The sequence below is a fragment of the Dipodomys merriami genome, unplaced genomic scaffold (genome assembly GCF_024711535.1).
Source record: "Dipodomys merriami isolate MVZ:Mamm:240054 unplaced genomic scaffold, mDipMer1.0.p SCAF_19, whole genome shotgun sequence".
NCBI lineage: Eukaryota > Metazoa > Chordata > Mammalia > Rodentia > Heteromyidae > Dipodomys > Dipodomys merriami.
Window position 1 is genome coordinate 14,075,721 of NW_027203270.1, and position 26,265 is coordinate 14,101,985.

Genomic DNA, 26,265 nt, shown 5'->3' on the forward strand with positions numbered 1-26,265 from the left:
CCTTGAACAAAAAGCTCAGGAACTCCCAGGCCCTGAGTTCAAGTCCTATGACCAACAAAAAAAGAGAGGTGGGGGGAGGAGAAAAGAAAAAGAAAATGAAATTATCATTGAGGACTTGAAATCTAGAGGAAATCTTTTATCAGTGTCCCTGGCCTGCTGGTGATGCTCAGCATTACCTAATTGCTTTTCCTCCTCATTTTGGGAGTGCATTAAGTCCCCTGCTATGACTTCAAGGTACCTCTGCCATCACATGTGACCAGTTTGTCTGATTAATACCCTCTCTGAATCCCTGCTCCACTTTGGTCCTCACCAACCTGCTACTCTCTCAACCTAGAGCCAGACTTTGTTGTCAGAGTTCCTTGTATGTGTCCTCTTGCAGTAAGTTATCCTTTTTCTTTTCTTTCCCCCATATTGGAGTTTGAACTTAAAGCCTCATATTCTTGGTCAGCTTTTCTTTGCTCATGGCTGGCACTCTACCACATAAGCCACACTTCCAGTTGCAGTTTTTTTCTGATTATTCAGAGAAAAGAATCTCAAGATTTGTCTGTTTAGGTTGGCTTCCAAAGGAAGATCCTCAGATCTCAGCCTCCTGAACAGTTGAGATTACAGGCATGAGCCATCAGTGCCTGCTAATGTCCATGTCCCTCTGTCAATAGGAGCAGAGGTTGAGAGCAGGTCTCTTTATTCTTCATTTTGCAGTCTTTATAGGCATTGGCTCTCTGCCCTTAGCAGGCTCAGGAGAGATTTGGCACTTTCTGTGACATTGTACCAGAGTTTCGAGGGAATTTCTTCAGGCTTTGCCTCCAATTTTCTCAAAACACTACCTCCTTCTGTCATATACTGCCCCTCTGCCTCAGAAAACCTGTAAAATTCTATTTCTCTGTTTGTCTATACCTTAAACAAGCCTGGATGATTCCTGAGCAGGAGCAGCTTGCTTCCTAAGTGTCCATGTTCCCCACCCTTTCTGCTTTCCAACAGTGCCCTCAGATGGCATGAAATATAACTGCAATTAACAGAGCATGAGCTAGAAGCCACAGTAATCACCCAACAGGCACCCCTATCACCACCTGCAAGCAATCCCTAAGGGCAATCAAGAAAGTTCATAGGATACCCACATGCCACTTCTTTCTTCCTTCAGATGCAATTAACATTAGAAATTGTAAGCTCTGGGGTTGGGGATTTAGCTCAGTAGAAGAACACTTGCCTGGCAGTACAAGGTTCTAAGTTAGGTCCTCATCTCTGGGGGAAAAAAATTGTAAGCTCTAGCATGAGGGAAGGGAAAAGGGCTCTTTGGGATATCTTTCTGTTTGTGCCAGAAAAAAAGTCTTCTAGCAGGACAACCTATTGTTACTCAAAGTTTGACTCTTTAATAAATTAAAGTTTATTTTAATTAATTAAGGTTTCTGTTCAATGCCTTAGCCACCATGAAAAAACAACACCAGTACTGTCTGTGGAGTTGAGCTGGGATGGGGAGGCAATGCTGTTCTACATAGCAGAGTCCAGCCCACCAAGTCAGCCACACAAATAATGTTAGTAAGAGGACGGAATTAAGGCTGGCAACACGTCCATATTATCTTAGATTTTCTGCTGCTGCCTCTCACATTCACTCTAGATTGAGAAAGGAGCATTTTTTGTTTGTTTTGGCAGAACTCCAAGCAGCTGTGCCTTGCCTATTGATCTGTGAAGGCAGCTTTGCTCTCAGCAGGCCTGGCTTCCTCTGGCTGTATTACTGAGTTTGAATCCTGACATGCTTCCCTGTGGGAGTATTCTGTGACTCCAGGGACCATTCCCAGCCACCTGTGTACTCAGTCCCATATCAAAACTCTGCTATCCTGTTAACTCTGCCTTAGAGACTTCTAATAGTCTCTTCTATCCAGAGACCTTATGGTCTGATCCCCCTTGCTGGGATCTGTTTTCCCCCATCTGCATTGGACCTCTGCATTCAGCCTCACCCTGTATTTTTGTTCTATGTCCCCCCGCCTCCCAGGAGGTTTGGATGACTGTTGCTTCTCATAGGTAAGAAGAGCTAGCTGCCATTGAATCACTCTGAGGTCTAGAGCCTTTTTTTACCTTCTCAGGCCTAAATTCAAGCATGTAAAAAAAATCCCAGACAATGGTCATGGCAGGAGTGGCCCAGATCCTCCACTCCTATAGAAAACTCAGGGTTCTCCCTATGTCAAAACAGCCAGCCCTTGGTGCTAGCACTGTCTATCACAAAACTCCTCCATCTTCCTTAACCAAATACCACCATGGTCCTGCTAGAGTGACAGACGCCTTGCCTTCAGGGGGCAGAACTGTTGTACTCACAGTCCTGATGAACTCCTGTCTAAGGTTCACCTTCTACAGGAGAGGTTTCCCTAATTGCAACTGTCACCATCATGGAGTTCTAGGGTGCTACCCTCCACCACCACTCCATTACGCAAATAAGACATGCAGACAAATTTAAAAGACTTTTATCTCCAACTAACCATCAAAAGGTTGGAAGTAGAGCTATGGCTCAAGTGGTAGAGCCCCAGTCTTAAGCAAAAAAGCCAAGTAAGAGTATGAGGCGCCGGTGGCTCACACCTGTAATCCTAGCTACTCAGGAGGCTGAGATCTGAGGATCGCTGTTCAAAGCCAGCCCAGGAAGGAAAGTCCGTGAGACTCTTTTCTCCAATAAACCACCAGAAAACCGGAAGTGGCGCTGTGGCTCAAGTGGTAGAGCACTAGCCTTGAGCTGAAGAGCTGAGGGACAGCGCCTAAGCCCAGAGTTCAAGACCATGACCGACAAAAAAAAAAAAAAAAAAAGTATGAGGCCCTGAGTTCTCAAGTCCCAGTAACAGCAAAGAACTTACTTTGTATCTACTATGTGGATTTACATCATTATATTTAGGCACTTATCCCTTGATGGATCTGAGAGTTTTTTCCTTTTATGGCTATGAACATTTATTTGTAAGTGTTGGTGTGGTCACATGTCCTCCATTTTCTTGATTATATACCTTAGGACTCAAATTGCTACCCTATGTTTAATTTTGTATGCTTAACGTCTGGTGGCTGTTGAGAAGGCTAGAGCCTTTCTGACTTCCAATTCCATGCATGATGGCTTTTTGTTGGTGTTAGTTCTTTTCAGAAGCTGTAAAATCATCCCTTTATCCTCAGGGTTGTCAGCTGCCTTGAGATGGTCTACTTTCCCCTATTGATCTGGATTCTTACTGAGGTTTTTCAATTGTAAAGCTCAAGCATCAACATTGCTACTTAAGGCTGTGCAATTTTTGTTGTTGTTGTTGTTGGTCATGGGGCCTGAACTCTGGGCCTGGGCGTTGTCCCTCAGCTCTTCAGCTCAAGGCTAGCACTCTACCACTTGAGCCACAGCACCACTTCTGGCTTTTTCTGCTTATGTGGTGCTGAAGAATAGAACCCAGGGCCTCATGCATGCAAGGCAAGCACTCTACTACTGAGCCACCTTCCCAGCCCTAAGGCTGTGCAATTTAAGTTTTACACACACACACACACACACACACACACACACACACACACACACACACACACACACACACACACACACACACACACACACACACACACACACACTGTTCTCCTAAGGAGATGAATGGGGTCAAAAGCTAACCAGGATTCCATTCCCCATACTACATACGTTAGCTTGAACTGGTCTGCTTGCTCTTTGCATCTTTTCCTGCTTCACAAGCTATGTGTCCAGCATGCATTCACTCTGGGGGTCTCATTTACACAAAGGTATCCTAGAGGCTGGTGGTAGCTCATGTCACATCTTTGTAACTCAATGGCTCTCTTAAATTTAATCTTTAAAATCTTTGTTTTTCCTGTCTAGTAGAACTCTTGCTTAGCACACCTAATGCTCTATGTTTGACTGAAAAAATTCTTCCCGTTTTTCATCTTTTTTGCCCTTTGTGAAATTCTTTCAGCCATCCCTCTTTGCTTTGTCGTTCTTCACATTTTAGTTTCTTTTTTGGGGGGAGGGGGGTCCAGTCGTGGGGCCTGAACTCTGGGCCTGGGCGCTGTCCCTCAGCTCTTCAGCTCAAGGCTAGCGCTATACCACTTGAGCCACAGCACCACTTCCGGCTTTTTTTTTTCTGCTTATGTGGTGCTGAGGAATCGAACCCAGGGCTTCATGCATGCAAGGCAAGAGCTCTACCACTGAACCACCTTCCCAGCCCCGAAACATTTTAGTTTCTAAGATGGTAATTATTTCTTGGTCTTTTCTCTCTCTTTTGTTTCTCTTCCTCCTTTATGTTTTAGTATGTGGGTCTCTATGTCTCAGATGGTTTTTTCCTTCTTAGATGTCTTGTCACCTGTGGGGGTTTATATTTAAGAATGACAGCCTGAGACTTTAACCATGGTTCAAGTGGTAGAGCATTGCCTAGCAAGCAAGAGGTCCTGAGATCAAATCTCAGTATTACCAGGAAAAAAAAAGTGACTCAAGAGACAGAGGAAGGATGATATAGTCTGAGGCTGGCCCAGTCAAAAGCACAAGATCCTATCTAAAAAGCAAACTAAGAACAAAAAAGCTTGGGCCAGCTCATGTCCCTGAAGGCCTTTCAATCCCCTGAACCACCTCCAGAAAGAGGGGGAGGGGAAGAGCAGGAAAATGGACTTCCAACATCTAAACCTCTGGGTTTTCCATCATGGCCTGTCAGCTTTGTCTAAAGAGATTCTTCCAGTACCCTGGTCTGGAGAGGAGCCAATCTATTTTCCAATGTTTCAGAGGCCCAATGAGGGAAGCCCAGGGGATCTCAGTATTCAGTATACATGCCCGCATTCCTGGTTTTAGAGTAGTATTCTCCCACTGTGTCTGGTTTACTATAGTCCAAAGACTTTCTGTGTCACCCTCTTTGAGATATTACTTGAGTTGAGGAGGGCCTCAAAGACTATTGTGGAATCCTACCTTCTATTCTAAAGGAGAGCTTTAAGAAAGGTTTTCAGAATTGATATACAATAAAAAGAAAAGGAAATTTGTTAAATTTATATAATCAATATCAATACAAAATTATTTTAAAAAAGGAAAAATACTGTTGGAGGGCACTAATTGAGAGTGTGAACAGCGATAAATGTGGTCACAGTGTTTTATACGCATGTGTGAAAAAGATGCTGGAATTGTTTTCAGAAGAAGGGAGACTGGATAAGGGAGAGTGATGGAGGGAGGTGAGGCTGAGAGTACACTGTATGCATGTATGGAAGCGTCACAGTGAAACCCCTTCTTGTACAATTAATATATGCTAATAAAGAATCTTTAAAAAAAAAAAAAAAAGAGGAAGCGGTAGCAAAAGAATGTCATGACCTGAGATGCTTTAAGGAGCACTTTGCCGCTGTGATGAAGCCAATCAGAGGAGCTGTTACAGGGATTCAGATTCCATATTCACCCATGAATATGGAAGGGGGTGGTTATGGTATACATAGTATATTTGAAAACATAAAACAGAATATATCTTGACAGCGTGGGTATGGCATGCAGAAGAAAACAGAGGAGCCAAGGTTGACTCATGGCTGGGAAAAATGGAGTTGTCATGGACTGAGCTGGAGAACAGTGTAGGCTAAAAAGAGGGATAGGGTGGGAATGAGGCCTTCTGATTCTGACAACCCAAGTTTGAGAGATCTATTAGATCTCCAACTGGGAAACTGAATAGGTAACAAGATGAGTAACTCTGGATTTGGAGCAAGCTCTAGGCTGGAGATGTCAAACTGATGATATCCCAAAGGAGGGAGAAGAGATCAAGTAGAGACAATTCTTTGAATGCTTTGACACAAAAGGAAGGTAATGTTGAGTGGTGTGGCTCATGTGGCTCATCTGAGGATTGGGATTTGATGCCAGCCCTGGCAGGAAAGTCTGTGAGGCTCTTTCATCCACTTAACCAGGAAAAAACCAGGAATGGAGCTGTGGCTCCATTGACCAAAAACGCTTAAGGGACAATGCCCAGGCCCTGAGTTTAAGCTCCACTACACACACACACACACACACACACACACACACACACACACACACACACACACACACACACACACACACACACACACACACACACACACACACACACACACACACACACACACACACACACACACACACACACACACACACACACACACACACACAGAGCAGGCTTGGGGAAGCAGGAGAGTTTGAGACCAACCCAAGTCCTGCCAAGAAAAGAAAAGAAAAGAAAGACAAAAATGTTGTATTTAAGATAGGAGAGGGAATAGCACATTTGATTCTGATGGGGGATACTCCTATAGAAAGCCTGATGACATGTTGGAGATAATGAATCCCTGAAGCCATGCTTTCAAGCTGATTAGATGGGATCTTGTTGAATATCATCTGTTTGCCTTGGAGCAGTTCCAGCTTCTGCTAGTTCTGGTGACCTCAGTTAGTGTTCTCTTTTACTCTCTTGTATGCAAGTTTTGGACAATAAATTTATGACTACCCTGGATCTAGCTCACCAGTGGAGGAACTGGCTTAAGATGATATGATAGATTGAGTGGGTTCAGATGCATAAGTAGATGTGCTTCTGAGACTAGAGTCATCGTTATTCCTCTTCTCCTCCTCCTCCTTTTCCTCCTCCTCCTCCTTTTCCTTCTTCTCCTCCTCCTCTTCTTGCTCCTCATCTCATCCTCTTCCTCCTCTTCCTCCTTTTTTTCTTCTTTTATGCTGGCACCAGGGCTTGAATTCAGGACCTTGATTTCTTGCTTGTTTCTGCTCAAGGCTGGTGCTCTACCACTTGAGCAAGCCACACCTTCACTTCTGGCTTTTTGCTGGCTAATTGAAAGTAGGAGTCTCACAGAGTTTTCTGCCCAGGCTGGCTCTGAACTACACTTCTTAGATCTCAGCCTCCTGAGTAACTAGGATTATAGATGTGAGCCACCAAAACCTGCCTGGCAGTTGTCTTTTAATGCTTCTGTTTGTTACAGTGATGTTGGAAGCAGGGTCACCAGTTAAAGTGAGGAGGGGATAGAGGTTGTTGGAGCCCTGGGGATATAGGAGCAGGAGCAAAATAATGGTGCTCCTCTTTTCTTTTTCTGATCTCCCCACCCTTGTGGGTTGTATACTCTTATTGAACAGACTGTTAGCTCCTTGTACATGGCAGTAACATTAGGTGATTTAATCTTGGAGTGATTTAGGAAATTTGACACAAGAGAAACAAGAACTAAAATTGAAAGAGCTAATGAAGGAGATGAGTATTTAGGAAGTGCTGATGATCTCTAGTTAGTAGGCAATTGGAAGGAGCAGTTGCACATTAGCTTTGAACTTGAATCTTAAGTACCTCATTCTTTTTGCTTTGCCCATCTTTACTAATTGTCTACAATTCCCTAAGGATTTGGTTTAATTAATTCAGTGTTAAAGCAGAGATCCACAGTGGAGTTTTAATTTTAAAACATCCTTTTTATAGTCTCATGTTCCAGCACAATAAATTCCCTGTTTAATTAAAAGTGTGATTAAACTAGAACCCACAAAATACCATTAATAAAGGGTTGTTTTTTTTTTAAATAAATTCCTGAGCAGATTCAAAGGTTGACCCAGAAATTTTTATAGCTTAGATGTATTTGAATAATTTAACATAGGCTTTAATAGGCCAAAGCCAAAAAGGCATAATTTCTTGTGATTATTAAAGAAATAAAAGTAGAATATGTATTTGAAATAATTGCTAAGTTGGTGTGAATAGACTTTTTGGTGTTACTCTGCAAATATCTGGCATCAGTCCACCACAAGATGGCAGTAACAGCCAACCATTAAAGCGTAACCCAAAAGCTCAGGAGGCTACTTTGGAGAAATCAGTCATTAGCGTGTTTATTGACACAAACATCTCTGTAAAGGACAGGGGAACAGGAACCACTTCCCAGACTGTTGGAGCTCTTTTCCCTGGCAACAATAAGGCAGGAAATAAGCAACAAGAGCTTATGAAAGAAAGCAACCTCACTCATCTTCAGGTCCTTGAGTCACCATGGAGATGGTGACTAGCTTAGTAATGGCTGCAGATTAATAATGGCTACAGATAGAACTCTGCTGGCTGAAGCTCAGCTAAGAAGAACGTGGCAATGCTATTATTGGAACAGAGTTCCTAATAGGCTCTGGAAAGGCAGAATAAAGCTGGGGAAGCCACAGAACTGTTTTATCTTTAAAAATTAGGACTGGCTTTTCCTAGGGTGAACTTATATTTTATGTGATTTAGATTCATAACCCTGGAACACTAAGATAATCAAAATGATCTTTGGAAATCTATAACATTACCTTGTAAGGTTTCCAGAAAGCTAATTAGTAAAAAGAGGGATAATGACAAAGATACCCTTAATCTTTTAAGTATGTATTTTGATTGCTCTAGTATTGCCCATAAAATGAGATAAATGATGTATTCTTAATGTATTCTTATGACTGGCATCTGTTTTTGTTTTTCATTCATTATCATCACTAATGTTATTGAGCTATAGTCTGGAAAAATGTTTATTATTTGAAAAAACAAATTAAATTACATTTTAATGTTATTTTAGTTCAACATTAGTTGAACACTTACCATTGAATGGAGAAAGACAATGACTTTGTGTTAGAGAGAATCTTGGAAAATTAATTACATCCACATGTTTTAAGTTGGCTTCAAATAAAAATGGAGACTTACTTATGAATATTTCCCATGTTTTATGTGCCTTTCCTATGACATATTGTAGCTTTTGTCATAGAAATACTTCTGGCAGACTAAATCTAACTCAAGCAAAAGAACCTTGTTCTTTGTGTTGATAGAAGACAGAGAAAGAAAACACATTGTTTTTAAAGTCTAGTAGATAATTGTGGTTGTTAATAAGCTATTGCATAGACTTTATAGTTAAAACTTACACACTATGTCTGACTAGTCTCAGACATTTTTAAAGATATAGAGTTATTATAGTCTCTACAACTGGGGCCCCTAGATCTGTTAATCTAGAAACTCTATTATTTTCTACAAAAGTCACCCTAGTTGGAAAACAGATTCTGGCACACTTGAGATTCATCAGATTGCTCAAGTCCAAATTGAACTCTCTATTAGTATGTTGGTGCCCAGACTAGAAGGAAAATGTACCAACTACCTGGAGAAGGAGAGATCACATGGTGGGTGTCCTCCCAGAGATGTTTTAGAGACAAACCCTTATTACATTCCAGCAAGTGATAGTTTCTGCGAAACTGAGTAGAGAAAATAGATCAGGATGTTGAATGTGTGTTATGGTTTTTAACAAATAGTGGTGAAATATGTATTTAAAAAGCATAATAAGAACATTTATAAGTCAGGCACTGATGGCTCAACCCTTTATTCCTAGCTACTCAGGAGACAGAGATCTGAGAACCCAGGTTCCAAGCCAGCCTAGGCAAGAAACCGTAAGACTCTTATCTCCAGTTAACCACCAAAAAGCCAGAAGTGGAGCTGAGGTTCAAGTGGTAGAGTACTAGCCTTGAGCAAAGAAGCTCAGCCACTAAGTTCAAGCCCCATGACTGACAAAATACAACATACACATACAAACAACAACAACAAAAAAAAACAACTGGTAGCTGACACCTTAATCCTTGTAAGCTATTCAGGAGGCTGATATCTGAAGATCATGATTCAAAGCTAGCCCAGGCAGGAAAGTCTGTAAGACCTTTGTCTCCAATTAACTACCAATATGCAGAAATGGAGAGCTGAGTCTCAAGTGGTAGAATGTTAGCCTTGAGTACAAACACTCAGGGATAGTGCTTAGGGCCTGTGTTCAAGCCCAGGATTGGCACCCCTCCCAAAAAAATTTTTTATGTCTTCCTGTTCCCATTATATATTCCCACAACATAATAGTATTATCAATTTGGCATTAGTTTCATGCATGATTTATTCCTTTTCTGTGTTTTTAGAATTCATAACAGTATAATACTATTTTCCAGGTTTTAAAACTTTTGAAAATTGTATCCAGATGTACATAACAATCTATACCATACTTTTTGGGTCCAATATATGAGATTTAGCTATAATTTTCTTGATAAGTCACTAACTGCTATGTAGTATTCCATTAATATGAACATTCAAGATGTATCTACCTACTTTCTTATAAGTACATATTTAGATGAAATTCTGCTGTGGTTTTCATCCAAAATATATCTAATGAAGTTAAACTGTAATATTAGAGCTTATATTTTGTGTGAATGTGTGGTCCTGGGGGCTTTATCTCAGGGATTGGGTGCTGTCTCTGAGCTTTTTTTCCTTTCTCAAGGCCAGTGCTGTACTACTTGAGCCACAGCTCCATTTTTGGCTTTTTGGTGGTTAGTTGGAGATAAAAGAGTCTCATAGACTTTCCTGGTTAGGCTGGCTTTGAACCACAATTCTCAGATATCAGCCTTCTGAGTAGCTAGAATCACAAGTGTGAGCCTCAAGCACTGGGCTAGAACTTACTACTTTAATAATGAAAGCACCAAATTATCCACACTAATTTCTGTTTGTTTGTTTCTTGCTGCAGGTTATTCTCGTATCCAAATATGGGAATTAGGTAATATTGTCATTGAGCTCTTATACCACTGGATTCACATCTGTTTGGTTCTCATAGACCTAAAGAAAAAAGCAAATGATGGCTTTACACCTCCCTTGCCTTGCAGGAGTGAAAAATCAAACATAGTCAGAAATGGCAGTGACTAGTTAATGGACTTGGTACAGCATTTAGGATGCTTTGATCATGTTCAGTGTTGTTGGTTAATTATAAAATATTTTCAACAGAAAGGAAGGCTGCACAGACATCTTCTCATAGACATTTATGTCAGCACTTTCTAAAAGCACAAGTGCTATCTAAGGAGAAATTTTATGTAAAGTAACCACTTAAGGTCACCATAACCAGTAACATATTTAAGTATGTTCTAGAATATATTTTGAAAGTTCCTTTTTAGTTTAAGCTTTGTATCTGCCATGAGGTGATTTGGTGGATAGAGTGGTTTTATCATTTTTTCTTTTTTGAAGGTCCAAAGTAAAGGAAGATGGGAGTATTTAGTGGTGGGAAAATTGCAATTTTACATTAAAAGAGTACCAAATAATAAAGATTTTAAGAAACATACTTAGAATTGTTTTTCTAATTTTTCAGACTTAACTGAATACCAACACCATGTTCCCCCTTGCTCCCATCCCTCCATTCTCTTTCCCTTTCCTTAAAAGTCCTTCAAATGAGGGGCTAGGAAGGTGGCTCAGTGGTAGAGAACTTGCCTTGCATGCCTGAGGCCCTGGGTTCAATTCCTTAGCACCACATAAGCAAAAAGAAAAAAGCCGGAAGTGGCGCTGTGGCTCATGTGGTAGAGTGCTAGCCTTGAGCTGAAAAGCTGAGGGACAGCGCCCAGGCCCAGAGTTCAGGCCCCATGACCGAATCCCCCCCCCCAAAAAAACAGTCCTTCAAATGAAAACTAATTTGTCTGGAAAGATGTTTGTAGTGGCATTTTGGCTCAAGTGGTAGAGCACTCAGCTTGAGCTGAAGAGCTGAGGGACAGCACCCAGGCTGAGTTCAAGCCCCATGACCGACCAAAAAAAAAAAGTTTGTGATTCACAGAAAAAAGAAAACAGCATTTTTTACATGACCAAAAACCCCCTCAAATTTGAAAAGTACAAAAGAAATTATGATTGCTTAAAGCTTGTTATTGTGACAAACTTACTACTACTCTGTTGTGAGATTTCATCTTCACAATATCTGAGTCCATTTTTTAATAAAAATTTGGGAAATTAATTTTTTTATTAGGTTGACAAAATGTGATGTGTTGCAGACATCTTATAATTGGAGATTGGCAGTCTCTTTTAACCTTTTCTGATAAGGTGGTGGTGTTATTACCAGGCCTCATATCTCCAAGGATCTGAGGCCCAATTCTACTTATCAGCCCATTTCATATTTAGAGAAGGGCATTTTCGGGCATTTGCAGCATATCTAGAAAACAATGTTTTTGAAGATATTAAACTGATAACCATATATCCTGATGGCTTCAGAACAAGCTTATAAAGAGTTCACTATGAATAAAAATGGTATTTTAAGCAGTAAGGAAGAATTTTGTAGAATGCTAAGTTTTGTTTTGTTGCTGGTACCAGGGCTTGAGCTCAGGGCCTCACATCTCCACTTGGCTTTTTCACTCAAAGCTCATGCTCTATCACTTGAGCCATGCCTCCACAGCTCAGGCTTTTTACAAGTTAATTGGAAGTAAGTGAATCACAAATTAGTCTGCTAGGGCTGGCTTTGAACCTTAAGCCTCTTGAGCAGCTAGAATTAATTACAGGTGTGAACCCCCAATGCTCAGCTTAACTGTTTAAACAGATTAACTGTTTTTAACAGTTAATCATGGGAATGAAGTTAACAAAATGACCTATAACTTAATGATAGAATACGTTTTCATAGCAGTTTAACTTGTTTGAAGTATTTTATATACTAGCTCACTTGATCCTCTCATTAATCTGTCAAGCAGGTAGTCCTGAAGCGATCTCCATTTATATATATATGGGGGAACAGGTCCAAGGAATGAGCAAACTCCCCAGCTTCAACAACTAGTAAGAAGCAGGGTGCATCTAGCTTGTTCTAATTTCTGCCTTATTAACCTTGCCACTAGCCCAGACATCTCTCTAAGAACCACTACCGTTCCAACTACTTTCAAGTGAAATGACCAACCCCAAAGGCTGAATTGATTTAACCATCATTCAAATAAAATGCTGTCCCTTAACAAACACCCAGAGTTTACTTTTCCAGTGAAGGGATGTTATTTATTCTTGATGAAAAATGCAATAGAGAAGCTGGGCAGTGGTGGCTCACACCTGTAATCCTAGCTACTTAGGAGGCTGAGATTTGAGGATCAAGATTCAAAGCAGCCTGGGCAGGAAAGCCTGTGAGATTCTTAGTGGCGCTGTGGGTCGCTTAAGCTTGTGCCTTAAACTGAAGAGCTCAAGACAGTGCCCATGCCCAGAGTTCAAGCCCCATAACTGACTAAAAATAATAAGTGCAATAGAGATAGTATCTAAATTATTTTACAAACCTCTAAATCCATTTAACAGATTTGTTGACTAACATATATGTTTTAGAAGCTTAGAGAATTGGATTTTTACTGGATCTTTTCCCAAAGCATATTAGGGTAGCAATATAGACTATCCAAATTACTTTCTTTTATAATTATGCCTCTCCATGTGTCAGGGACAGCATGATATTTCAAAACAATGACAATGGAATCTCAAAAAATACCCCAGGATCTGGGGCTATAGCTTATTTAAGGTACTTGTCATGTGCAAGGCCCTGCATTTGATCCCCAGTACCATAAGAAAAAATAAAAATAAAGAAGCAATTTCTACTGGCTCTTTTAACAGCTTTATTGAAATATTTTATATACCTTGCAACTGACTCATCTGACATGTGTCATTCAATGGTATTTGTGTTCACAGAGCTTAACAAACATTGCAGTAGTCCATTTTAGAATGTTTTCACCAATCCCATAAGAACTTTACATCCATCAGCAGTGATATCTCAATTTCCCCTACCTCCTGCTCTAGGAAGCCATGAATATTCTGTTTGCTCTATGGGTTTTCCTATGTGGACATTTCACATAAATGGATCCACGTAGTATGTGGTCTTCTATGACTGGCTTCTTATTCCCTTTAAATATGATCCATCAATCAGTTTTCCCAAACTTCCCCAAACCCGCTAATTCAGAGAATTTCCTTTTCATACATGAGGTTTATGAAATCCAACTCCCTTAAAATCCCACCTCTGAAATGGAAATAAGAGGGTTTTTTTCTTTGTTGTTTTCTTTTTGTCTTATTCATTTATCTGTCTTTGGGAGGTTAAAGGGAGAAGGGAGACACATAAATGGAGGGACAAAGGGTGAACAAATGCAGTTGTTGAAAATGAACTACAACTCTGGGTTCTTACTCTCCCCTACATAATCCTTATCATAAGACCTCTCAATTGACACAGTAGTTGCCTTAAGCAGGAGTAATTACACATGGTAGTCATTTGATCTCGTGGTTAGCCATATTTTAGCTCTTCTCCATCTATTGTCTAAGCTTACAGTTTCCAACTGATAAGGCACCCCTCGACAGTCACATTTTGTTCCACTAAACTCTGACTCTCCAGCTTGTAGCTCTCTGAATTAAACTTGACTGCTTGCCAAATCAAGGCTAAGATGAAGTAGAAAAGAAGCAAGACAGGAGAAACAGGAGCCAGGAATTCAAAGATGAACATATTGTTTCATTGAATAACTTGATTGAAAGCACACAGGGACTTCTTTACTCCTTGATTGTTCATATTCTCACAATGAGCTGCAACATATAATTTTTTTTTAGTCGGTAGTGGGGCTTGAACTCTGGGTCTGGGTGCTGTCCCTGAGCTCTTCAGCTCAAGGCTAGTGCTCTACCACTTGAGCCACAGTACCACTTCTGTTTTTTTCTGCTCATATGGTGCTGAGGAATAGAACCCAGGGCCTCATGCATACAAGGCAAGCATTCTACCACTGAGGTACTTTCCCAGCCCCATGCAACATATTTTTGTTTTTGTTTTTTGGTTGGTCGTGGGGCTTGAACTCTGGGTCTGGGCACTGTCCTTGAGCATTTCAGCTCAAGACTAGTGCTCTACCACTTGAGCCACAGTGCCACTTCCGGTCTTCTGGTGGTTAAATGGAGATCAGAGTCTCACAGACTTTCATGCTCGGGCTGGCTTTGAACGGTGATCCTCAGATCTCAGCCTCCTAAATTGCTAGGATTATAGGTGTGAGCCACCAGCAGCCAGCTGCAACATATAATTTTTAAAAGGCAATTTAAGAATACAGAATTCAAATGAAAAAAATCATTATCCAGGATATTGAGCTGTCCCTAAGGTAATTCTGTGTTAACAATTCTGCATGCACCTTTAGAAAAAAATCCTGATAAGATCTGAAGAGCTAAGGGATGGTGCCCAAACCCAGAGTTCAAGTCCCACAACTGATACAAATACACACAAAGAAATCCTGGTGAGGCTGAGAAGGTGGTTCAGTGGTAGAGTGCTTGCCTTGCATGCCAGAGGCCCTGGGTTCAATTCCTCAGCACCACATAAGGAAAAAGCCGGAAGTGGCTCTGTGGCTCAAGTGGTAGCGCGCTAGCCTTGAGCTGAAGAGCTGAGGGACAGCGCCCAGGCCCAGAGTTCAGGCCCCACGACGGGACCCCCCCCCCCAAAAAAAAAAAGAAAAAAAAAAAGAAATTCTGGTGATACTAGGGTTTGAACTCACGGCCTCACACTTGCTAAGCTGGTGTGATGCCACTTGAGCCAAGCCTCAAGTGGCTTGCTGCTTAGTTTGAGATAGAGTCTCACAAACTTTTCTGGCAAGACTGGCCTCAAACTGAGATCTTTTTGCTCTCAATCTCCTGAGTGGCTAGGAATGAGCCACCAGTGCTAGACTTCCCCATTCACTTTTTCTTTTTTGTCAGTCATGGGGCCTGAACTCTGGGACTAGGCGCTGTCCCTCAGCTCTTCAGCTCAAGACTCGCGCTCTACCACTTGAGCCACAGCTCCATTTCCCGCTTTTTCTGCATATGTGGTACTGAGGAATTGAACCCAGGGCCTCATTCATGCAAGGCAAGCACTCTACCACTAAGCCACCTTCCCAGTCCCCCATTCACTCTTTTTAATTAAGCAAGATAGACAGCCCTGAGCAGGGGCATTATTTTTATAACTTATTCTTATTTTAAGCAAAGTAACATAAGCTATAGTACACGTTTAGTGAGACCACAGCATTTCCCAATCCCACTGTTACCAGGACTGGTAAGGCTCCAGGGAAGTCTCCAAAAGGGGGACTCTATGTGGTCTTTGAGTACTGAATATGTGAAGCTGTTGCAACAAAGAATCTTAGGCTGTATGTGGTAGGGGAATGCTTGAAATTACAAGTACCAGAGAGGGGTAGGTAGGAGCATCACTGTTTGCAGCCAGCCCAGGCAAAAGCTCAAGATCCTATCTGAAAAATACCTAAAAAGCAAAAAGGGCTGGAGGTGTGCTTGAGTACTTGCTCAGCAAGCATAAGACTCAGAGTTGAATTTTCAGTACCTCCAACCAACCAACATAAAAAGTCACAAAAAAACTAGGACATACTAAGCTGGATGCTGGTGGCTCATGCCTATAATCCTAGCTACTCAAGAAGTTGAGATCTGAGGATCACGGTTCAAAGCCACCCTGGGCAGGAAAGTCCATGAGTTTCTTATCTCCAATTAACCATCAGAAAACCTGAATTGGCACTGTGGCTCAAATGGTAGAGCACTAGCCTTCAGCTGGAGCTCAGGGACAGTGCCTAGGCCCAGAGTTCAAGCCTCAGGACCAATGAAACATCAAAACAAACTAGTACATACTGAGGCCCAGATAAGAAAGTTTATGAATGAAACCAAAGACAGAGTACACACCCTCAACTGTATTTACCATAATTCTCTCTTTGAAATCTACGTGTGTGGTATCAACAGTTATCGGGGGTGGAGGTGGCGAGGAGGAGGTTTTAAATCAGAGCTTCCAACTTGTTAAGACATTCCATTGCTGGAGCCATGCTTCCAGTCCTCCAATTTCTTTTCCACTCCAGAAAAAGTGAAAAAACATACAGGAATAACTATAAACTGGGTGCAGTGGTTCATGCCTACAATCCTAGCTACTCAAGGAGGCTGATTCAAAGGATAGAGGTTTGAAGTCAGACCAAAGAAAAGTGTGAGATTCCATCTCCGAAATAACCATGCAGGAAGTGGCCTGTGGCTCAAGTGGTAGAGCGCTAGCCTTGAGCACAAAGAGGCTCAGCAACGGCAGCCAGGCCCTGAGGTCAAGCCCCAGGACTGGCAAAACAAAAAACCAAAACCAAACTAATCCAAAATAACCATGCAAAAAAGGCTGGGCACTGGTGACTCAAGCCTGAATGCTACTACTAAAGCAGCTCGTGATTCAAAGCTAGCCCAGGTAGGAAACTATAAGATTCTCTTCAGCAAGGCCAAGAAAGAAAAACACATAAAACAAACTGGTAGAAATGAAATGAGGTTATGAAGATTTTTAACATTCTCTATTTTGTAATTGAACCCATCCCTTAGGGTGGTCCAAAGAATAACTTGAAATGTGTAGTCAGTGTGTGGGTGCACAGATGGCTAGGTGTGCAGATGACTCCACTTAAAAATATAAACTAGGTTGGGCATTGCATACTAGCTGAAACAGGAGGATCATTTGCTCAGGACTAGCCTGAACATCACATCTGAACTTGATGACTATACCCAGTGATACGGTGAGCAGTATTATTTCTAGGAATTTATCTTCTCCTAATGAGTTACTTATATTAGCTCATTGATTTTTGTTTCTGCTTAATCACCCTCAGCCAGTTACACTGAATGTTTCAGAAGGAAAACAAAATTGATAAGGCTAAATTAAAAACCATATTGGAGCGGGGCGCCGGTAGCTCACGCCTGTAATCCTAGCTACTCAGGAAGCTGAGATCTGAGGATCATGGTTCAAAGCCAGCCCGGGCAGTTAAATCCGTGAGACTTTTTATTTTTTTGGTCGGTCATGGGGCTTGAACTCTGGGCCTGGACACTGTCCCTCAGTTCTTCAACTCAGGGCGAGCACTCTACCACTTGAGCCACAGCGGCACTTCCAGTTTTCTAGTGGTTTTTTTAGATTGGAGATAAGAGTCTCACGTACTTATGCCCGGGCTGGCTTTGAACCGCGATCGATCCTCAGATCTCTGCCTCCTGAGAAGCTAGGATCACAGGCGTGAGCCACCGGTGTCCTGCTGTCCGTGAGACTCTAATCTCCAATAAACCACCAGAAAACCGGAAGTGACGCTGTAGCTCAAGTGGTAGAGCGCTCGCCTTGAGTTGAAGAGCTGAGGGACAGCGCCCAGGCCCAGAGTTCAGGCCCACAACCGACAAAAACAAAACATATTGGAGGCCGGGCGCTGGTGATTCCCTCCTGCAATCCTAGCTACTCAGGAGGCTGGGGTCTGAGGATTTCATTCAGTTTGAAGCCAGCCAGGGCAGTTAAATCTCTTATCTCCAATTAAACATTAAAAAGCAGGATCTGTGAGTAAACAAACAAACAAGAACCCGCAGGGACAAGCGCCCAGGCCCTAAATTCAAGTCCCAGGACCAACATCAGAAAGAGAGAGGGAGAAGGGGAGGGAGGAGGAGAAAAGGAAGAGTGGAGGGGGAGGGAAAGGATGGGGGGAAGAGGAAAGGAAAAGAAAGGTCATTGCAAGGCTCTGCCCCCCCCAAGGACATTGCAAGGCTCTGCCACTCCCCCCCCCCCCGCCCCAAGTTTCCAGTTCTGCGAGGGTGTACTTAAGAATTTTCCATTATAACCCTATCTCCGGTGACCCCGCCGCTGGAAATCCCCGGAACACACTCCGCGAACCACCAGGCTAGCCTTCGCTCACGCCTTTCTTCCCACTCGCGGCTAGGCAGCCCGGTCCGGAGCAAAACCCAAACAAGCCCCAGCCGCCGGGAGTGTGACGGTATCAGCTCCACGTCAACGCTCACAGCTGAGCCGCTTCCGCGCCGCTCAAAGTCGCGCGAGACTTTACGTGACGACATCGACGTCGACATCACGTCAAGCGCCAGCCACGTTCAGCGGAGACGGGAACAAGATGGCGATTCCGGGCAGGCAGTGAGTGATGCGGGGAGTTAGGGTTAGGCTGGGGAATGAGAGGCCACGGCCACTGTGGTCTTTGACTGTGGAGTTAAAAGTGCGCTGCCAGTGAAGGGGCTCTGTCGTCAGGGAGAGAGACGGGACCAGGCGAGGATCCCGAACCACCTAGGCTCCCCTCCCCCAGACGCCTTCCAGGATGGAAGTCTGAAGTTTGAGGGAGAAACTTGTGAGGAAAGAAAGGAAGTTAGGCTGAGGGGCAGAGAGCGAGACTTTTCTATTTTCCAAAAGCTCGGTCTGAGGCCCCTCAGTCTTGCTTCCTACCCCGCGCTTGAGTTTCTCCCCGGTTGGCTGCTCTCAGGGGCCCTGAGAAGAGAGACATGGCTGTTTGTTACCTTAGAGGCCTTCCTCGTTCTCCCAGGCAGAGGCTCCAGGCCTCACTTCTGTCCTCCTCCCTCCCTTCATCTCTTAGGAAATGTGATGAGACGCCTCTGAACGGGGTAGGCTTAGAGGCCGTTTTGGGGGTGTGTACGCTGTCGTCAAAAGAGACAAATCCTCTACGTTCTTGATCCGCTCCCTAACTTTTGATGAGGCTTCCCCGTGATGTCTTAAAGGCCAAAACGTGAGACCCTCAACGAGTTGAATCTGATGTGGTGGTTCTTAGATATTCTAAGACCAAAAAAAAAAAAAAAAAGTGAACTTAATAAAAACTCTTCACTAGGAACTATTTGGCTATTTGGATTTCTCAGTTAATCTTTTAAAATTTGTTTTGGGTTACATTATCTCATAATTTCTTACCAGATGTAAGTATACAGGGCGGGAGCCGAGCTGTTGTTTTGACTGATTGAACCAAGTGGATAATTTGCACTTCAGTTTTTTAAGGGAGAGGAACTAAGCTTTGCACCAGTGGGTGTTTTAAAAAAAGAACAACGTTTCGGTCACTTTACCATCTGAGACATTTCTGAACGCTTCATGGACTGTTCTTGGTGAAAAATGGTATTTGAGTTTTGATCTATATCCACAAAATAAATCAGTAATAATTATAAAACTATTTGAATTTTGAGGTGACTGAAAATTCAGGAAGTCTGTTATGAATTCATAGGCTACTTGACTTGTTTTGACTTGGTAGCTTTATCTGGAAGAAGTAGTGGATGTCTTTTTAACATTTAAAGATAATGTGTGATTTCTATTTCAAAAACAAATATGCAGGTATGGGCTTATTTTGCCAAAGAAAACACAACAGTTACACCGTGTTTTGCAAAAACCATCAGTGTTTGGGAATGATTCTGATGATGATGATGAGGTAAGGGAACCTGTGTTCTATTGTTGTATTATTGGAAATATAAAACTTTTAGAATTGACCTTGTGTTTTTGTGTTATTGCCTTTGTTAATACAGTGTTTTTCCAATAAAATTTACAGAATTTTCTGCATCAAGAAGAATGTTCATAGAAAAATTCCTCTGTTCTTTAATGTTTTATACTTTTTTTGTTTTTGTTTTTGTTTTGTTTTTTTTTTTGGTCCGGTCATGGGGTCTGAACTCTGGGCCTGGGCACTGTCCCTCAGCTCTTCAGCTCAAGGCTAGCACTCTACCACTTGAGCCACAGCGCCACTTCCGGCTTTTTTGTTTTTGCTTATGTGGTGCTGAGAAATCGAACCCAGGGCCTCATGCATGCAAGGCAAGCGTTCTTCCACAGAGCCACCTTCCCAGCCCCTATACGGGTTTTTTTTTAAGTTACATTTCATTATTTACACAGTCTTTTCAGACAACTAATACTGGTGTAACAAATTTGTTAATGTAAAGATCCCTAGGATTAAATTATTAAGGTATTACCATTTTCTTAGCAAAGTAGTTTCTAGTTAATTAACTATGTTCTAGAACAGGTTTCCAACCCTGTCAGTTCATATGGAGCATGCAAAACCAGTTGAGACATATACATAATGCTTCTTTTTGACTGCCTTTGTTCCCTGTGGCTGTATTGATAATTTTTGTTCGGCCTGAAAATGATCATATAAACATCCTAAGGGCCTTATCAGGGAAAAGTTTTGCCACTTCTGCTAGTATGACCCTGTAACAGGGTTTGATTGTCTTTTTTAAGCTGGTCCTGTCCTTTGAATCCTGGGCCTGGCTGGTCCTTGAGCACTAAGTGATAGAGGCTAATCCTCTATCACTTTGAGCTACAGCACTACTTCAATTTTCTGATTATTAATTGGAGATCAGAGTCTTGAGCTTGGCGCTGCTGGCTCATGCTTGTAATTCTAGCAGCTCTGGAGGCTGAGATCTGAGGATCTCGGTTCAAAGCCAGCCAGCCTGAGCAGGAAAAGTCCATGAGACTCTTATCTCTAATAAACCACTTAGAAAACCAGAAGTGGCTCTGTGGCTCAAGTGGTAGAGTGATAGCCTTGAGCTGAAGAGCTGAAGGACAGAAAAAAAAAGTCTGTGGACTTTCCTGCCAAGGCTGGCTTTAACCTGCAATCTTGGCTAGCACCCAGGCCTTGAGTTTAAGCACCAGGACTGGCACCAAAAAAGAAAAAAGAAATTGAATAGAAGAAATTAGTAGGGGCTGGGAAGGTAGCTCAATGGTAGGGTGCTTGCCTTGCATGATGAGGCCCTGGGTTTGATTCCTCAGTACCACATAAGCAGAAAAAGTTGGAAGTGGCACTGTGGCTCAAGTGGTAGAGCACTAGCCTTGAGCTGAAGAGCTAAGGGACAGCGCCCAGGCCCAGAGTTCAGGCCCCACGACCAGCAAAAAGAAAAGAAATTAGTATAGTTTGATTATAAGAAATGAACAAAGGGGGCTGGGAAGGTGGCTCAGTGGTAGAGCGCTCGCTTACCTTGCATGCTTGAGGCCCTGGGTTCGATTCCTCAGCACCACATAAGCAAAAAGAAAAAAGCCAGAAGTGGCGCTGTGGCTCAAGTGGTAGAGTGCTAGCCTTGAGCTGAAGAGCTGAGGGACAGCGCCCAAGCCCAGAGTTCAGGCCTCAGGCCTCACGACCAGATCCGAAAAAAAAATGAACAAAGGTACTAGTTAGTTAAATCTCTAGTACTGTATAGGCATATATTTTCAGATAGAATATTGAACATTTTTTAACAGAAATTTCAAATATTTTCACATAGAATATTGAGAAATATTCCTAGTTCTTGTTGAGTGTTTACTTTTTCCTTGATATGTTGTTGTTTCGGCAGTAAATATTTAATACCTACTTTAAGTTAATAATTGTTTAGTTTTGGCAGAGTACTAGTGGCTTATGCTTGTAGTAGATACTCAGAAGTCTGAGATGTAAAGATCAAAGTTTGAAGCTAGCTGGAGCAGACAAATCCTCAAGACATATCTCCAAGCTGGAAGTAGAGCACCAGTTTTGAGCATAGACAAGCAAGAGCTTGAGGCCTTGAGTTCAAGCTCCATATATTGGTGCGTGCGTATGCACACACACACACATATACACACACACACAGACACGATTACTTTTGTCACTGTAGCCAATTGTTTTATTCTGTGTGGTCCCTTTACGACAGGTTTGTGAGAACTATGTACACATGTCAGCAGCTTAATAGTACTTAAACTTAATGATGCAGCAGCAGTGTACATTTAATAGAATTACAATGCCTGATTCCAAAACTGATATTCCTATTCTGTCTTGCCTTATTTCAGTACAGTTGCAAAATGTTAATGGGATACAGAGAATAAATGGATTCACTTAAATACAGGAAAGCAAAAGTGGGAATAGGCATTTAAACAGCTTTTCAGGTTGGTTTAGATTTAAATGAGTGAAAAGGATAAGAGTGAAGATAACTTCAACTGCAAGAGAACAGCAAGAAATAGAGTAGTATATGAGCATAATTTAGGGAGTAAGGTGGTTAGAGAGGAATGTGTTAAGAAAAACATGGTTGCAAAAAAGAGTTTGTTTTTTTTTTTTTAAATGGATTGGTGTGATTGTGGACTACCTTGTACGAAATTTCAACTAGATATTTAAAGTAGTTCAGTGGTGCAAAATCTCATTTGTATCTTTAGAGATAACTCTTGAATTGTGAAGCACAGAAGAAATGAGGCTGAGGCAAAAGACTCCCACCTGCCATTTAGTGGTACCAGGGTTTGAATTTAGGGCTTCTCACTTGTTATACTGCTTAGCTTCACCTCCAAACTTATTTTTCCACTGGTAATTTTGCTCAGGTGTGTACCTGAGCCATACTCTACCTATTTTAGGTTTCTTGGGATCACTGATGCTCCCCTACCATTTCCAGTTTCCCTCTGTGAGGATTGAATCTCATGTACTTTTCTGCCTGGGCTGGTCTGGAATCTTAATTCTCCTGTTCTTAGCCTCCCAAGTAGCTAGGATTATGAGCATCAGTCACTGGCACCTTATTATCATTTGATTACTTTTTTGGCAGTGCTAGAGTTGGAACTCAGGACCTGGTGCTTGCTAGGCAGGTGCTCTCCCATTAAGTTACTCCTCTGGTCTTGTTTTTTTTTTGGCTGGTTATTTTTGGAGTAGCATTTTAGTGCCTGCCTGAATCTTGATCTATCCTTGTTTCCCATAGTTGATAGGCATACACCATCACATCCAACTTCCCCCCTCTTTTCCCTCCTCCTGCAGACACGGCGTCTTACATGGTTTTCTGCCAAAGCTGACCTAAAGCTCCAGTCCTCCCAATCTCATTCTCTCACATAGTTTAAGATGACAGGCAAGCACCACTGTGCCCACTTCTGGATTTTAGGGGATCTTTCAAACTTTTCTACCCAGACTGGCCTTGAACCACAGTCCTCTCATTCTGAGCCTTCCAAGAGTATCAGTAACCCCTGAATTGTAAAGCACAAAGGAGAGAAACAAGGCTGAGGCTGGAGAATTGAGATTTTGAGGCCAGCCTGGGCTACATAGTGAGACCCTGTCTCAAAATACAAAATGGAAGGGTAGTCGGAGTGAAGAAGGGCTTAAAATTGAGATGCTTATTAAAAGTCTTCTATAATTCTGATGTTGTTGGTTCACACCTGTAATCTTAGCTACTCAGGAGGCTAAGATCTGGAGGATCAAGGTTTGAGACCAGTTTCAGCACAAAATAACCATCAAAAAGCAGAGCTGGAGGTGTGGTTTAAGTGGTGGAGCATCAACCTAGCAAGTTCAAGGCCATGAATTGAAACCCTAGGATTGCCAACAAAAAGTTTTAAAGTACAGATAAGAGATGAGAGTTTTAACTACAGTGATACTGGTGGGAATCAGGACAAATAGAAAAGATAAAGAAATAACTCAGAAGTTAGCTGGATATACAGGAAAGATGGGTTGAATATTCAAGGATTTCTAGTCTAAGTTACTAAGAAAGTTAGTATATGATAAAGAGGAAGCAAATTGATACATAGTCTACTTCTTTCAGAATAGTGGAGAAGTAGATACTTTTTTTTTCTTTTTTAATGGTTGTGGGGCTTGAATTTGGGGCCTGGGCGCTGTCCCTGTGCTCTTCAGCTCAAGATGAGCACTCTACCACCTAAGCCACAGTGCCAGTTTTCTAGTGGTTCATTGGAGATAAGAGTCTCAGGGACTTTTCCTGGCTAGGTTGGCTTTGAACCTCAATCCTCAAACGCTCAGCCTCCTGAGTATCTACGATTACAGGCCTGAGCCACTAGCAACCAGCTAGACACTTTTTAAAAAAAATTATCATTCCTGGGGCTTGAACTCAGAGCCTGGGCACTGTCCCTGAGTTGGGTTTTTTTTTTGGGGGGGGGGGTGTTTGCCGGTCATGGGACCTGAACTCTGGGCCTGGGCACTTTCCCTCAGCTCTTCAGCTCAAGGCTAGTGCTCTACCACTGGAGGCACAGCACCTTTTCCGTTTTTTTCTGCTTATGTGGTGCTGAGGAATCGAACCCAGGGCCTCATGCATGTGAGGCAAGCACTCTACCACTGAGCCACCTTCCCAGCCCCCCTGAGCTGGTTTTGCTCAAAGCTAGCACTCTACCACCTGAGCCACAGTGCCACTTCCAGCTTTTTCTGTTTATGTGCTACTGAGGAATTGAACCCAGGACTTTATGCACGATAGGCAAGCCCTCTACCACTAAGCCACATTCTCAGCTCCAACAGGGTTTTTTGTTGTGTTTTTTTAAAAACATTCTTAGGGGGCTAGGAAGGTGGCTCAGTGGTAGAGCGCTTGCCTTGCATGCATGAGGCCCTGGGTTTGATTCCTCAGCACCACATAAGCAAAAAGAAAAAAGCCAGAAGTGGAGCTGTGGCTCAAGTGGTAGAATGCTAGCCTTGAGCTGAAGAGCTCAGGGACAGTGCCCAGGCCCAGAGTTCAGGCCCCACGACCGGACCCCAAAATAAAATAAATAAAAATAAAACATTCTTAGATTTCATCCTGCTCCCCAGTGCTGGAGATCTCAAGAATTCTGGGAAAATGTTCTGCTACTTTACCATACCTCTATCCCAGAATGTTTCATCCTTAATCGTAATGCAAGGTTATTATTTTGAGATGCATAGCTGGGTGCTGTTGTAATCATAGCTTCTCAGGAGGATGAGATCTGAGGGTCATGATTTAAAGCCAACCTGGGCAGGAAAAATCTGTGAGACTCTTATTTCCAGTTAATCAGTAAAACCAAATATGTAGTTACAGCTCAAGTGGTAGAGTGCCAGTTTTGAGTGAGGCCCTGAGTGCACGCCCCAATATCAGTACACAAGAAAGGCAAAATCCAGAACAACAAACCTTGTTTAGCATAATTTACTTAGCTATAAAAAAAAAAATCTGATGAGTCCTAGCTTTCCTAGTAACTGAGAAATCTTTTATTCAAATACATTGTTTAAATATTTGTGAGGTGTAAATGTTAATTTAAAGACTAGTAAGAATTTATTTTAGTATAATAGGGTTAAAGTATGGAGAAAGAAACATTTCCTATCCACTAATGCAAGAAGTGGTGCTTAAAGACTCTTAATGTTAAAAAAAAAAACAGTGTATCTTTTTATAACCAATTTAAGCAACAATAAATTATGAGTGCTTTGGAAAATACAGGGAAAGGTACTTCATAATTCCTTTATTTCAATTGTAAAAGTGATGTATAGAGGGGTTACAGTTACACAAGTCAGGTAACAAGTACATTTCTTGTTGAACAGTGTAACCTCTTCCCTCTATGTAAATTCTTTTGATACACATTTGCTATACCTGTAGAGAACTGTTGTGAAGCAAAGCTTAAAATAGAAACAACAAAAAAGCAGTTCAGCAGAAGCAATTGAGAACCTGTATTTTTAGATCCTTCTTTTATTTCCAATAGTCCAGCAGAGGGGGCCCTACTATACAAGTTTTATTTTCTATGTGCTTATATTTAGTTTAATAGAAAAATAGGCCCAGTGCCAGTGACTCACACCTGTAATCTTAGCTACTCAAGAGGCTGAGGTCTGAGGATCATGATTCAAAGACAGCCTGAGCAGGAAAAAGCTGTGGCTGTGGCTCAAGTGGTAGAGTGCTAACAGAACTTTTGATTAGTTTTTTTTAAAGATTATCAGAATTAATTTAGCTATTTAAGAAATGTAAAATAGGACAAAGTGAGCTGTCAAATTGGGACACTCAGATGACAAGGGCTTTGAAATGGATTGAACTCAGGGCCTTTGTGTATGTATCAAAAAACACATGATCTTATAAATGTGGATATTCTGATTTCCAGAGTCCTCTTTTACATTCATGCCTTCCTCTTTTCCTTTTTAAAGTGTAGATTCCAAAAGTGAAG

At 41.9% G+C, this 26,265-nt stretch overlaps 2 protein-coding genes across 2 annotated transcripts in view; both read left to right on the forward strand.

The window, feature by feature from the left end:
- Positions 1-11,037, forward strand: part of Efcab5 (EF-hand calcium binding domain 5) — a 93,386-nt gene extending 82,349 nt beyond the window's left edge. The window contains exon 23 of the mRNA XM_070027390.1: positions 10,453-11,037. Coding sequence (XP_069883491.1) covers positions 10,453-10,628 — 176 coding nt within the window. The 3' untranslated portion in view covers positions 10,629-11,037. The remainder of the gene's footprint in view (positions 1-10,452) is intronic.
- A 7,457-nt stretch (positions 11,038-18,494) lies between these two features.
- Nsrp1 (nuclear speckle splicing regulatory protein 1) overlaps positions 18,495-26,265 on the forward strand; it is a 42,353-nt gene continuing 34,582 nt past the window's right edge. The window contains exons 1-2 of the mRNA XM_070027395.1: positions 18,495-18,585; positions 19,774-19,867. Coding sequence (XP_069883496.1) covers positions 18,566-18,585; positions 19,774-19,867 — 114 coding nt within the window. The 5' untranslated portion in view covers positions 18,495-18,565. The remainder of the gene's footprint in view (positions 18,586-19,773; positions 19,868-26,265) is intronic.